The sequence below is a fragment of the Callorhinus ursinus genome, unplaced genomic scaffold (assembly GCF_003265705.2).
Source record: "Callorhinus ursinus isolate GAN/ISIS: 27379988/994484 unplaced genomic scaffold, GSC_fseal_2.0 scaffold1, whole genome shotgun sequence".
Taxonomy (NCBI): domain Eukaryota; kingdom Metazoa; phylum Chordata; class Mammalia; order Carnivora; family Otariidae; genus Callorhinus; species Callorhinus ursinus.
In genome coordinates, this window is record NW_027397063.1 from 82,120,085 (window position 1) to 82,136,084 (window position 16,000).

General features: G+C 34.3%; 2 protein-coding genes across 7 annotated transcripts in view; both read right to left on the reverse strand.

The window, feature by feature from the left end:
• Positions 1-16,000, reverse strand: part of NLGN1 (neuroligin 1) — an 835,757-nt gene that overhangs the window by 174,987 nt on the left and 644,770 nt on the right. The window lies entirely within an intron of this gene.
• On the reverse strand, positions 10,187-10,963 carry LOC112829215 (large ribosomal subunit protein eL19-like). Its single transcript, XM_073876981.1, has one exon. It carries the CDS (start codon positions 10,857-10,859, stop codon positions 10,275-10,277), a length of 585 nt encoding a protein of 194 aa, XP_073733082.1. The 5' UTR covers positions 10,860-10,963; the 3' UTR covers positions 10,187-10,274.

The following is a 16,000-nucleotide window of genomic DNA, read 5'->3' on the forward strand; positions in this document are numbered from 1 at the left end:
CTTTTTTCTATTTAAAATTCTAACACAAAATAATTTTCACTAAGTATATGGAACATTTTGTTAGTTCTTACACAGAAACCCAACAACTACACATAGGAATGCATGCTCTTCTTACAACAGGCAGGTTGACTTCTCCGCACTTGTACATCTAGCCTACCTTAGATACATAGAATTGTTTTTCTTTATTCCTCACTTCAGAGATTAATGAATTGAGTAGAAGTCCATGTTACAAGGCAAACGATGGCCGATTCTTAATGAAAAGTATGTCTTTATCTCCTGAACTGCTTTTTGGCTGATAAAGAGTTAACATAACAAGTTAAATAAAAGTAATGGTGAATCTAGATATAGTGAATGCACCACTACAAGAACCTGGGTCCACTACATATTATCTTGAAAGAAAAAAAAAAGGTCTGTTTATACAGTCTCTAAGGCAAATATTACTTGGCACATTTTGCTTTCTGAATGCATTTGTGAATTTGCCATAGAAATTCTGGATGCCTCTCAGTGAGAGAATTACTTCTTGAACTTAATTGGATTAAATGGATCTGTTGCACACTCCATGTGAACGCTGCAGAGTTCTTTTGAATGATTTACTGGTGGCCTCACCCGTTATAATAAGAATAAAAGTGCTGCTAAAAGATCTTTTAGATTAAGATGTATTAATTTCTTTTTTATTTTTTTTTTAAGTAGAGGTTCTTTTTATCCCAAGGGCTCATAAACACAAAGGGTAAGAAATATTTTCAGGTACTTGGGGAAGACTGTGTGCTTATAAAATTGTACAGTTCTTTGAACTTGTGAAAGCCTGAATGCAAATATTTTTAAGTCTTTCTCTTTTATATTTTATTTATTTATTTGAGAGAGAGAGAGCACAAGCGGAGGTGGGGCAGACGGAGAGAGAGAAGCAGACTCCCCACTGAGCAGGGAGCCCAACGTGGGGATCCCAGGACCCCGAGACCATTGACCTGAGCTGAAGGCAGGTGCTTAACCACCTAAGCCACCCAGGTGCCCCAGTCCTCTCTTATTTTTGAATAAAGCTGTCATTTCTATGGACTCTGGATGACATGTCCTCAAACCTGAGGCAGAGGCCACAATTTCATGATATTCTTTTTTTCATGATATTCTGATCAAGTTCTAGTTGAAAGAAGGAAAGCAGTGATGAAGCGCAGGCTAGAGGAAGAACCACATACTGAGAATGGCTAGAGAAGTTTCCAGGGAAAATATTTTAAGCAAATGGTACCCAAAGCAAATTATGTGTTTATTTATGAGACAAACTTCCACATCTTCTGTTATTCTCTGAAGTGAATGAATGCTGATCATGCTCCAGTCCCTGGAACTATATGCATTTAAATTAAAAATCTAGAAAGTATAGTATACATTGAGGTGGGATCTATTGACTGTGTCAGTAATAGCAACGTTTTCATTTTTCCTTTTGTAATAGAAGTCATTGCGTGTGCTCAGGATGGATTCTCGGTCTTTATTAATCTCAGCAGTGAGAGCATTTGGGATTTTAAAAGCTATTGATTTTTTTTAAAAAAGAGATCATAGTTCTATTCTGTGTTATCCTTAACTTCTATTTCAGATCCGTCACAAAATGGGTATCCAGTGCAGAGGGTCTGGTATGTGGTGGTGCATTTTAGGCACCCTCTTTAATAGGTCTTGAAAGATCTGGGTACTCGTTTAATTTTAAGGAATAAAAATCTTGTTTTGATTAATGATTTTCCCCATTCCCCTCTCCAGCCTGTTCTTTTGACAATTTGATAAGGTCCTGGACTGTGATAATAAAGTTTGCAAAAATGGGCATTTTTAATGTGTTTTTCATTTGCATATTCTCTCAAGACCTCTAAGTAATCTATTTTCCCTTCTAGTCACATTTTTACTTTCAGTTGCCTCTGAATCTTACTGCTTTCTCTCCAGAAGTATCTGAACGTTTGTTGGCCCCTAGAATGAACTGCTTATTCTTCTTCAAATGAACCATTAACTTATGTTATTAATGTCAATATGAAATGAATCTTGAAACAAAATGGGTGTCTTTTTCCATTACTCTATGATATTACTTTATTTTACATCATGCCATTATAGGGAAAAACACAAAATGTAATGAATGTTAAGTATGTATCATATAATAAAACCTATTAAAATTTTGCTTGCATTCATAATGATTTAAAAGTCTCTGCCCTGAGCAGCAAATGGTACCAGACTGCAGGAATACAAAAGTAAAGATGACAATAAAAAAAATGCTTCCTGAGATAGAGAACCTGTTTGCTTTCTTTCCCTGTTACGTAGCCTGGGATTAAGAGAATTCCATACATCACCACAATTCTCAACTCACAACTATTCAAATGAGAAAAGCATGGGGCAATGGATTCACAATTAATTATGAAGAGAAGTATAAGAATATGGGCAAATATGAATGTGCTAACATTAATTTTGCAGTGACTGTAGGTATAGCTGTGGCTTAGAACTTCACATTATATTTAAAGGTCAGGATATATAGTCATTAAAAATCCCAGAGAATGAGTGTATGAAAAGATCTAAAGCTCATATTTGAGTTTGGCTTTTGAGAATGGGAGAATCAGGCATATTGGGTAGTTAAATCATTAAAAACTTGGCAACAGTATACTTTTTTTTCCTTTCATCCTATCTCTGTGGCTCAAGATAATAAAGGCATTTTATGCCTTTAGCAATTTATGTATGCATTGGCAGTCTTGTAATTTTACATTTAACTACCACAGAAAGGTGATCAGTTTGTTTTTGCTATGTTAGATATAAAATAAAATGGCCATAAGGAGACGGGTGCTTCAAACAAACTCCCACATGATTGTTAAAAACAAAGACAAAAACAATGGTTTGTCTATGAAAAGCTAATAGTATCCTTCAGAAAAAAAATTATATCACATGCTCAGATTAATTATATTTTGGTTGCTGAAAGATATCCTGAATTTTGTCTCGAGGATGTGTAACTAATTTTTAGAAAAAAATCACAAAGTATGAACTTAATTTCATAGAGATTCTGCCAAAATCTTTTGATTTATAATAAGAAAAAATAGATTCCTATATTATAAATTATCTAAGGTTATATTTTTCAAATATTTACTTCAAATAAGGTAATACTTTGAATTTTGAAAAATTTTGAGACTTTTTTGGGAGCATAGGAGGAAAAAATCCATGAATTATACCACAAAGGTACAGAGGGTATTACAATTTCTGTTTTCAATTGGTAAGGAAAAAGTAAAACTTTCACTATTTGCAGATGACATGACACTATATATAGAAAACCTGAAAGACTCCATCAAAAAATTGCTAGAACTGATAAACAAATTCAGTAAAGTTGCAGAATAAAAAAATCAATGTACAGAAATCTGTTGCATTTCTATACACCAATAATGAAGCAGCAGAAAGAGAAATTAAGAAAACAATCCCATTTACAATTGCACCAGAAATAATAAGATACTGAGGACCTAACCAAAGAGGTGAAAGACCTGTACTCTGAAAACTATAATGCTTATGAAAGAAACTGAAGATGACACAAAGAAATGAAAAGACACTCTGTGCTCATAGATCGAAATAACAAATATTGTTCAATGTCTACACTACCCAAAGCAATCTACACATTTAATGCAATCTCTATCAAAATGCAACAACATTTTTCACAGAACTAGAACAAACAATACTAAAGTTTGTGTGGAACCACAAAAGACCCCAAATAGCCAAAACAATCTTGAAAAAGAAATGCCAAGCTGGAGAAATGCAATTCCAGACTTTAAGTTGTATTACAAAACTGTAGTCATCAAAACAGTATAGTACTGACACAAAAACAGAGACATAGATAAATGGCACAGAATAGAAAATCCAGAAATAAACCCATAATTATATGGTCAATTAATCTTCAACAAAGCAGGAAAGAATATCCAATGAGAAAAAGTCTCTCCAACAAATGGCTTTGGGAAAACTGGACAGCAACATGCAAAAGAAAACGAACCACTTTCTTACACTATAAATAAAATAAATTCAAAATAGATAAAAGACTTAAATGTGAGGCCTAAAACCATAAAAATCCTAGAAAAGAGCACTGGTACTAACTCCTCTGACATCTGCCATAGAAACTTTTTTTCTAGATACATCCCCTGAGGCAAGAGAAACAAAAGCAAAATAAACGATTGGGACTATATCAGAATAAAAAGCTTCTGCATAGTGAAGGAAGCAATCAGCAAACTAAAGGGAAAACTAAGGAATAGGAAAAGATATTTGCAAATGACATATTCAATAAAGGGTTAGTATCCAGAATATATAAAGAACTTATAAAATTCAACACCCAAAAACCAAATAATCCAATTAAAAAAAATGGGCAGAAGACATGAACAGATATTTCTCCAAAGAAGACATCCAGATGGCCAACAGACACATGAAAGGATGCTCATCATCACTTATCATCAGAGAAATGCAAATCAAAACTACAATGAGATATCACCTCAGTGTGTCAGAATGGCTAAAATAAAAAAACACAAGAAATAACAGGTGTTGATGAGGATGTAGAGAAAGCAGAACCCTCTTGCACTGTTGGTGGGAATGCAAACTGGTGTATTCATTTAACTAAATGTTAACTAAGTTAACTCCAGAAAAAAGTATGGAGGTTCTTCAAAAAGTTAAAAATAGAACTACCCTACAATCCAGCAATTGCACTACTGGGTATTTACCCAAAGAATACAAAAACACTACCTCAAAGGAATACATGCACCCCTATGTTTATAGCAGCATTATTTACAATAGCCAAAGTACGGAATCAGCCCAAGTGCCCATCAACTGATGAATGGATAAAGAAGATGTGGTATAAATACACAATGGAATATTATTCAGCCACAAAAAAGAATGAAATCTTACCATTTGCAATGAGATGGATGGACCTAGAGTATAATGTTAAGTGAAATCAGTCAGTCAGAGAAAGACAAGCACCATTTGATTTCACTCATGTATGGAATTGGAGAAACAAAACAAATGAGCAAAGGGAAAAAAAAAAGAGAGAGAGAGAAAGGCAAGTCAGGAAACAAACTCTTAACTATAGAGAACAAACTGATGGCTACCAGAGGGGAGGTAGTGGGGGAGGGGGAATGGACAAAATAGGTGATGGGGATTAAGGAGTGCACGTGTCATGATGAGCTCAGGGTGATTAAAATAAAAACTTAAAAAATTTTTTTTCAGTTTTTCTTTCCAGTTATTTTAAGTAAGTATATGGCTTATTTAGCTGCTTATATACATTATATACAGTTATAAAATTTATATTGTTTTCTTAATTTAGCATTATGCTATATTCACTTCTCTACAGTTCTACTGAGGCTTTTTATCCTATCATGTTGAAGGCTGTCATGAATATTTTTGCATATATGACTTTTTTTCTTTAAGAGTGCATATTCAAATTATTAATAATTAATGTCTCAAGACAAGGAAAAAATTTAAAAATCACTTGTTTAACAGTCACATAGTAACACAAAACTGTATATATACATATATATAAACATATACATATATGTGCTTCATCAAATATTTATGAAAGGAAAAAGTGATTGCAGTTGAGAAGTTTGAACAAGTCCTGATGGATAAGAACAAACTCACTGGAAAGGCTTATGTATTGTGCAAGAAATGACTTGGATCACACTCAATCTGTGAGATACAACTTTATGAAAACATATTCATAAATGAGTGATAATAAAAAGAAAATTCAGTAAAGCAACTAAAAGCCGAATAAATGCTATTTTTCTTAATTTGAATCAGGAGTTTTTAATTGCTCTATTCTAAGAAGTATATTTTCCCCAACACTTTATTTGGAAAAATTTCAAATACACAGCAAAGTCAAAAGAATACAGTAAGCATTCATATAACAACTACACCTAATAGTTTATTACACTTGCTTTATCACATATGTATCCACCTACTCCTTCCTAAGGAGCAAATTTTAAGAAATAATTTTTACATATTTATAATTGTAACTTTCATGAAATTGAATTGCATTTCATAACCAACATATATGTTAACCATGATAGAGTTGGTTTTTTTTCAAAGGTTGTTTCTAACGTGGTGATGATTCTTTCAAGGCTTCATAAATGAGGAAACATAGTCTTAGTTTTGACCAAAAAAAAGATGAGTTATAATTCAGTCTTCCTATTAAGTTTTTTAAAAAGAGATATTTCACATTTTTTAAATATTTGGAGTTAACTTTAGCAAGATTTCAAGACTGAAACTCATCATTCCAGTATTAAAAACATGAATCATGTTTGAATTACAGAAGAACAGACTTTTATGGCATATAAAAGAGGGGAACAAAGATTACAGGAAGAATCTGGAGCATTAAATGTCAGGAACAGTATTTTCTCAGGGAAGTTATTAACAGGTTGACATCCCTATCCCTTTATTTAGGCCAGACAATCCTTTTCATGATTTTTTAACTTTTGAATACTCATAAACACAACCATAATAACTCCCTTTTTTTGGTTATCTGGGTTCTTTTGTATTCTCAATTCTTAGAGAACAAAGAATATGAGAATATAATTTATATGTTCAGTCTCTGTAGATCTCTCCCCCCCCTCATTTTTCACTCTGTACCATCTTTCCAGAGAGTGGAAAGAAGCCTGCTGAAAAAAAAAAAATAGAATAAGTAAAACCTGGAGAAAAAGCCTATGAGAAGATATGTAAATTTTTATTATAATCTACTCATCAATAAATCTTCTCCAAGAACTACTGTTAGTTAAATTAATTGACTATGGCTGTAATGTAAGTGTCTGCACAATCTTAGAAAAACATGGGAAACTTGAAAGGAGAAAATGTAAAAAAAAAAACAAACCAAAAAACAAAAACAACTGTGGTTTGGAATTTTTATATTAGTACTCAATTATCCGAAATTGTTAAGGAATCTGCTATTTCATGTAATTATTTCTTCCCACATCCCATCCCACACAAAAGTATTACATTAAAAAAATCTTCTAAAATGTGTGAAAAAAGTTCCTGCTTTATTAAATAGTGAATGCTAACTGCAACTTAATGATAACAACTCAGCAGAAGCATCACTTTTTTGTGTGTTCACTGTACTGCAAAACACAAAATTACATTTTTCTTTCGGGAGCTGTTTGTCCCTTCACAGAATGAATGGTTCTTAGGCTTTTTGTTGTTATTTTGTTTTGTTTTGTTTCATAATGCACAGCTGATATCTCTCTGTCCTCACTATATGGCTATTGGTTCTTCCGCCTCATTCCGGCTGGAGAGCCTGTTACTAAAGGCCACCATCTTTTCATTGGTTCCTTTTTTGCTATGCTTATAGGGGGAAAACTGTGACCAGAGTATTAGCACTGGGTGGAAAATAGGAATAAATCTGCTCAAGGCTTGAGAGTTTTTAAAGAATGGATTACATCAACATCAGTACATGAAATTTCTGACATATTTTTTTTAATATTCAAAGACTTAAAATGCATATCTTTAACTATGTTCCAAATTGTTAAGGATTTTAAGGAAGTGACCTCAAAATATGGGGTGTAACTGAATAGTATAAATCAAATTCTAAATTTTAGTTATGTGATTTCAGAGAACATTGAATGTTAGGTTGTCCTCAATTTGTAATGTATTTTTAATTACAAATTTAATCATAATAGCTAGTATTATTGACTACCAACTATGTACCAGGCGCTATCTTAATTGCTTTATATACAGCAACACATCTGTTATCATAACAGACATAGGGGCTAAAAGTCTAAGTATGCACATTTTATAGATGAAGAAATGGAGGTAGAGAGGGCTGAGACAAAATGCTGAAGAGGAATCACCATTTAAGCTCAATCAGTCTGGGTCCAGAATCTACACGCTTAACCACTTTGCTATACCATGCAAATCCACATTAACATATGTTTATCTAATAGATCTGTTATTTTCCTTTAAGAACATAATCTATGTTCATTAAGGAAAACAATAAATAAATAGAAAAAATTGTAAAACAAAATGACCAGAAATTCTGCCACATGCATTTAAAAAAAAAAACTGTTACTATTTTGGTACACTTTCTTATTTTAAAAAAATTTCATAGCACTTTAAAACAAAGTTCCAATCATATTTTGTATATATTGTATATATTTTCATTCAGCTTACTGCTGTATCATAAACTCTTCCCCAAATTATTTTGTAGTCCTTTTGATCATTATTTTTGATGATGGAATAACATGCCACCAACTGATTACTTAGTGGTCTAATTTTAAACCAAAAGTTATAGAAAAATGACTGCTACAGGGAGTGTCAACAAGGCTGGAAATATCTACCATTTCTCTTTAAGCTGCTACTTTTTTTTTTTTTTTGATGAATGTCCCACTGGCCCAATGATTTGATTTAAACAAGGTCTTAGGTAAAAGAATATATTTTAAAAAGAATGTTTGGACATCTAAAGAGGGAGGGATGGGTAGTCATGTCAAGAAAGTATAGGTAATATATATATACATCTTATAAAATCGTGTGGTTTGCCTTGTCAGAAAACCCCAACCTGAAGTTTTTACTAAAATTGTTTAATATTTTCACTTTAAATAGAGAAAGAGGTACACAAGTTTAATTTGAATAATGAAATCCATTTCTTAGACCCTCACTAGTCAAGTAAAAATAATAATACTGTAGCCATTGTACATTTTTCTATATCAGTCTTCCAGCCTAAACAGCTCATATTAGAACCCTCAGTTTCTCTCCGGTATGAGCTAAACTGGGAAGTAGAAACATCCTTAAATTTGATTAAATAATCCAAGGTAAGCACTTATAATTTAAGTATCCCTCTTTCCCCAAGTCATAAATAAATATAAGTATGCCTTTGTCCTTCTAATGCACACCAACATGGAGCAATGCAGACTTTTTCTCATCCAGTTTACAACTCATGGTTAAGTATGTAGCAGAAAGATGCAGCCTACCTACTGGTGAAAATGATCTTCAAACTCAGCTGCCCACCCAACACAGCAACCAGATTCCTGGCATTTAATTTCTACAAGAACTATAGGCACAAGTTAATTTATTCTGTCTGTTATGATTGAGCATCTCTCTCTTACTGGCTATACATTTTGGATGTAGGCAGTGGTGAAATAGTTGTTTGGACAGAAATTACACCAACAGAATGGAAAGAATCAGAGTTTATACATGGAGAGCATGCACAGTCTTAAGGCAAATGCACTAACATTGCAATCTGAGAGAAAGGAGAACGATATATTTACATTTACACACACCCACGTACACACATAGTTATACCATGGCATTTTGTTTCACTCAAGTAATATAATTTGCATTTTCAGAAACCCAGCTAATAGGGGCGCCCAGGTGGCTCAGTCAGTTAGTTAAGCGTCCGACTCGTTTCACCTCAGTCATGATCTCAGAGTTGTGAGATCAAGCCCTTGAGTCGGGTTTCATGCTCATTGTGGAATCTGCTTGAGATTTTTCCCTCTGCCTTTGCTCCTCCCCCTTCCCCCTCAATAAATAAATAAATAAAATCTTAAAAAAAAAGAAAAGAAACCCAGCTAATATTAGCAATAAACATTCCTTGGATTTGTAGGTGGGAAAGGGTTTTGCAAGATACTCCTGGAGTAAGAAGTTGTAAAGAGTGACTGAAATAAAGTTTCTCTTAAAATAACACAACCAACATCACTTCTAATATAAAACGGCAGTGAACAAATTTCCAGTCCTTCTCTTTTTCAGATATTATGATGCAAAACCGGGAAAATAACTTCCATCCATAAGATCAGCTTGTAGAAAATGAACCAGAGTCCTGTTGCATAGGTTGGAAGTGGCAATCAGGATTTAAGTTTGATCTTTCTTATGACCCCAGAAGGTAAGTTCTTTCCATTAGGCTATTACTTTTTTGTTTGCTTGTTTGAAATGTATTATGCATTCTTGTGAGGAGAAATCCTATATATACAGAAAACTAAGACAACACAGAACTTCAGAAACCACAGTCTAAATTTTGTTCCTCTGTTCCCTACCTTTAGTGCATCAGCTTTAGGAAACAGCCTTATAATTCGTTAGAGAGTAACCGCACATCTGTGAGATTTTTCTGGCTTTCATTCTCTCTAGAGACCAAATGTTTGCTACTTCGAGCTATACAAAATATGCTTTCCTTAAATGAATAATGTTAATAAAGAAATTGAGCAATGAAGATAAAGCTCTAAATATACTTTTGTCTTTTTTTTTTTTGAAGCAGATAAAGGTTGGTTTTATTGAATAACTGATCTGTGTTACTGCTGAGGCCTTTATGCACAGACAAAAGAGAGGGAGTTTTATTTCTTTGTCTCTTCCTCCTTGGACAGAGTCTTGATGATTTCCTCCTTCTTGGCCTGGAGCCGCTCTTCACGGCGCTTGCGAGCCTCCCTGGTCTTAGATCTGCGGGCCTCAACCTCGTCAGCCAGAAGCTTCTTGCAAGCCTTGTCGGCCTTCAGCTGGTGGATGTGTTCCATGAGAATCCGCTTGTTCTTGAACATGTTCCCCTTCACTTTCAGGTACAGGCTGTGGTACATGTGGCAGTCGATCTTCTTAGATTCACGGTATCTTCTGAGCAGCCCGCGCATAATTCTCATCCTCCTCATCCAGGTGACCTTCTCAGGCATCCGAGCATTGGCAGTACCTTTTCTCTTACCAATGCCCATATGTCTGGCCTTCCGGCGGGCCAAAGTGTTTTTACGGCACCGAGCCTGGGAATGGACAGTCACAGGCTTCCGGATGATCAGTCCATCTTTGATCAGTTTTCGGATCTGCTGACGGGAGTTGGCATTGGCGATTTCATTGGTCTTGTTGGGGTCCAACCAGACCTTCTTTTTGCCGCAGCGGAGGACACTCGAGGCAAGCCTCTTCTGAAGCCTGAGCATACCCAAGCTCCGGGACCGGCTGCTTCAGGACTGCCTCCACCTCGTCTCTCCCACCCGGGGCCACGGAAGCAAGCCCTGCCGCCCGCCGGCACGTCGAATCAAGCAAAGTCAGAGGCCCGCACGCCCTCTATACTTCTGTCTTTGTGTTATGTGAATATTTTGTTTATGAATATGTGAATATTTTGTTTGTGAATGTTATGTGAGTATTTCCTTAGCATTTGCAACTGTCTATACAATCAGTTTTACCTGCTCTATGATCACAACTTTAGAAAGTAAACTGCTTCCCTTAAATAAGTTTCACTTAAAAACCAAGTTAGTGAACTTTTTTTTTTTTTAAGATTTCACTGTTCTAGTAGTGCACTAGCCTCTTGTAAAGTTAGTCAGGGTATCTAGGTTGATGCATTCTGATCTTAATGGAGTAACACTTTCTAAGTGTATAATGCCTCATTTCCTCCCACACTATATTCTACATAATCTCATTTTAGAAATGGGGATAGATATTTTGTCTTGGAAAAAAATCTATATTTTTCTATAATTTGTCACTTGGTATGTCCATCATAGTGCTGGTTTAGCAGCAAAATAAGCATACAAGATACATAAAGTAAACTCAACTCTCTCCTGGAAATCAGTGTAAAATGTCATTGTTTGAACACATTAGCTTTTATTAATAGCTGCAGCAAATTCTGTAGGCTAATTGTTCATAAGCTGGCATACCTAGAGCTGCTTTGGATGAGAGAAATTTCAATTATTTAGGTACCACTGTTCATGACTTTTAAGGGTTCCAACAATCTCTTAGCTTCCTCAGCTAAGTGGTGGTGCTCTTTAAAAGCAATAGGGAATACAGACAGAATACGCTAGTCTACTCCCCTATCCAAAATGTACAGCCATCTAGGCAGAGGAAGTGTTATTAAACAAGAAATCTTCTTGACTCACATGTTTGATTGTTTTCGTTTAAAATATTCTGTGCCCTCTGCCAGCCTTCTCTCTGGTATTTTCTTAGTGAGTAAGCTAAATATCTTATGCTATGAAAGATCTTTCTCATAATAGAACTTAGTGACTCTTCCTTATTGGATAAGATCAGAAGCTACCTGCTATAAAGAGAGCTGTTAAAGGTATATTAGCACTAAACTGAGACTCTTTCATGGCTACACTTAGAACTATGAAAGAGAAATGGACAGAACCATTTCCCAAAACCTGTTTTGCTGACAGAATAAGTAATCCTAAAGGCAGTTACATTATTTTTTGATCACTTGCTTTAAATACTTAAATACATTAAATATTTTTAAATATGTTATCTCTAATCTTCCCTAAACTCTGCCAGAGAGATACTATTAGTTGCATTTCACACATATAGAAATCAGAGATTAGAGATTTTAAATTGACATAATTAAGATTATACCAGCCAATGAAGGCTAGGTGTGGGACTTGGACCTTGAATTTTGATCTCCTTGACTTCAACATGTTTGTTTCTTCCCTAATATGATGTCTTTATTTTTGAATCTAGAAATTTCACCTTGCAAAAATTACATATGAACAGAAAACAAGAATAAAATCAAAGACTTTTATAGTTCTATGTGGGACCTCAGCAAGACCCACTGAGACGCTATTGAATGTAGTGATAAATGCAAAACAAATGCTAAGCTTGCTCAGTAGTTCAGTGCCATGCTCCCCTGCACTTACTTGGCAGTTTAAAAGAGGAAGTTTTGTGGTGCTTGAAGCTTATTTTATTTGGGGTACTTTCCTTAAGAAAAATAACAAAAATCAAAACCCTAATGTAGGTACAAAATAAATATCTATTTAGAATAGAAAAATAAGGGGCATCTGGCTGGCTCAGTTGGACTAGCATGAGACTCTTGATCTCTGGGTCATGAGTTCGAGCCCCACACTGGGTATAGAGGTTACTTAAATAAACAAATAAAAGCTAAAAAAAAAAAAGAATAGGAAAATAAAACACAATGAATATTGAAATCTTGGGGATTCAATATTTTTGAGATGTCTGCCAGCAATACTTATAAGCAAATGGTTCATAAATTCAACTGTCCCTCTCAACCTAGAACACTGCATACCCTCCAATAACTCCCAGTACTCACAGGGGCCTGTGCAAATAAGAGGTCCTGAATATTCAGCTTTTTTAGCATCATATAAATTACTTTGAGTGTGGATGACTCAAATAGACTTCAGTAATATTACAAGTTATGCATGGTAATAAATCAGTGGGCTGCCCACATTAAATCCACGGCCACCAATAGTTTTAGAAACATATACACATGCATGCATGTGAGCATAAAGAGAAATACACAAACACTCCCACACTTTACAGTCCCAGAGGATGGACAAACTAACCCTTAACTCTCCCTGGCTGCTTCAAGAATAGCTTCATAGAAGATAGGAAAATTTAAATGGATTGCAAAAATGTATAAGAGTTTGTTAGGCAAAGAGAACATAGAACAGTATTTCCAGTTGAGATGAAAGCTTTACTTAAACATGGTGGAATATGTCTGGGTCTTCTCTGACCCATCCTGAATGATAATAATCTGGTGCAGATCTAACCATTTTGAATTTTCAGAAAATCTCACCGATGTTTAAATAGAGTGATGGGAAGAAGGCTAAAGCTTTATATTTATATGCCCACAAAGCAGCTAAATGAATAAAAGAAGACTGAGTCTAAAGGTTAAAGATTAGATCTTAAATATGTTAAATATGTTCTAAAACTTAGAATAACATTTCCTATATCACTTCTAAAAACAATATTCATTTGAAAATAAATTATTCTTAAAATTATAAAGCATTTTGTTTTAAAATTGCTAGTCAAATATTGGACACAAGATATATATGGTAGACAAATAATATAATGTATAATATGTTATATATAATATAAATTATAATTTAATTGAGTTAGCAATTACAAGCTAATTGAACGACACAGTGTGGGCAGAGATATGTAAAATAAAGTGTTGTTGCTTAGTTTAATTACTATCTCAGATGCTGTTACACCCACAGTAATTCTTCATACAACAATGTAAAGTGTATTTTCTTAGTATAAATTAGCTATTTCCATGCATGACTTGATACAGATCAAGTTAATTAAAGCAATGAAATTAAGAAACTAATAGCTTATTTTCAGTTCCATGGAGGCTTATATCTAAATACTGATATCCACAAGAATCAATAATCCACATATAGATTATTTCTATGTCCTCTTTATTTTTGTTTTTAGCTCTAATGGTAAAAAAAAATGAATATCTTGAAGTAAACTTTATTTTTCTCCTAAGATATTCCTTAATATACAAATGCTTACCAGGCCTAGTGGTAAAAACTGAAGGAAAAGTCATATTAATTTCCAGAAATGTCTACTCCCATGTGGTTCCTCTCTGCCCTCAACTAGAATGTGTAATTCCTGGACAAGTTATACTGCTAGCATGAGTATCAGAAATAAATTTTGTGACATTTTCAATCATGCCTGGCATTTATTTTAAAGGACCACTTAATCAAAATTACATCTAATTTGGGGCTCTGATTATCATTTAAATTGATTTGCTGTTTATTGATTGATTAAGGAACACAATTAGCCAATATAATGGGGTTTTAAATCATTGTCCTCATGTAATAACTTACCTTGACAGTATGCATCCTTAAAATAAATTATTGATTATATCTTAAATTTCCTAAGATCCTAGGACATGGAAATATATATTTTTTCAAATTTTAATGGAATTGCATGCATTTTTTTAGACAAGTTAAAAATTAAGTTAGACTACCATAAAAGCACCCTTTAAATGCCACTCAAATTTGGGATACCAAATATTCATGGTAGGGTCTATAATCTTCTGTCAAATAGCTCCTATAGCTCATCCAAAGTCTATTAGCTTCACTCCAAGAGATATGTGGGTAGCTAAACTTTATTCTGGTTCCATAGTGCTAAATTCAGGAATGTACTTGGTTCCAGTGAAGTTGTCTTGGGAAGGCCAAGCGTGATGGATGAGAAGTTTGTTCAGGATTAAGTGAACAAGGGAACTTTATACACTTGCAATAATATTGTGCATTGTACAGTTCTAAGGTTGATTAAAAGCTCCTGGCTCAGGGGTAGATCGTCAAGGGCATATATCTGGGCAAGGCTGTGTCTTAGCCTGCTTAACTGGTGTTTTTTAGGCTGGGCTAAAAGAAATGGTTGTGTTTTCAGAAAGTGTGATGTGACCCTTACTCACTGAGAATCATCTGCCACTGTTTCCACTAACGATGCCTCATTGGGGAAGCCCAGGAGCTTACATCAATGTTGCTGATTCTCTGCTGTCAACACTGAGTCTGCTGACCTTACTTTCTATCTCTTAGAAAAAGTAAACCATGTGTAATTTTCTAAAAGTTAAAGCACGAAGTTAAATCCATGTCTGATCCTAAATATTGACTTGCATTTTGTTCCATATTTTCGATATGTTTTTGACAAGAAAATAAGTAATACCCCAGAAGTTAAACTCACTCTTTTCATCTTTTTAATTGGTTGTAACTATGAGAAACAGCTTTGAACTAAATATTTCCTTTTTCGTGCCTATGTTTCTACTAAAATAGATACCATTTAATTAGTGTGAAAATTATAATCAAGAGCAACACCTAAACCATAGAAGCTTAATCATAAATATTAGCATGCCATCATCTTTGCCAATAGGAAATGGGTAAGAACTGCGGTTCCTAAGATCTGCTTCATCTCTTTATTTCTCCAAGTATTTAAATAGAGCTAGTCTTAAGCAGAAGCATATGAGAGTTATCATTTACACTCTCAATCCTCCATTTGGAGTCAAGTCTTATTTTGCGATGCTCCTTCTACACTGGGCTCCAAATAAACTTATGCTACAAACATTCCCAGAAGAATCCTGTTCCTGACCTTTCCACTGCTTTCAATTTGACACTTCTTTCTGCATATTGCATACATCTCTGCTTCCTGCTAGTTTACTGGGTAAACCAACCTTTGCTTTTAAATTGGGTGGGAGCCAACAGTTTACTATTGTTTCAATCCAGGCAACATTTACATTTTAAGTCAGGATATTATGAATATTTTAAAAATAATGGTTCTTATTTTTTTTCCAAACTACAAAGGATTGCTTTATTCTTTCAGCTGTACATCTTATGTTTTGAAAGATTTTGACTAT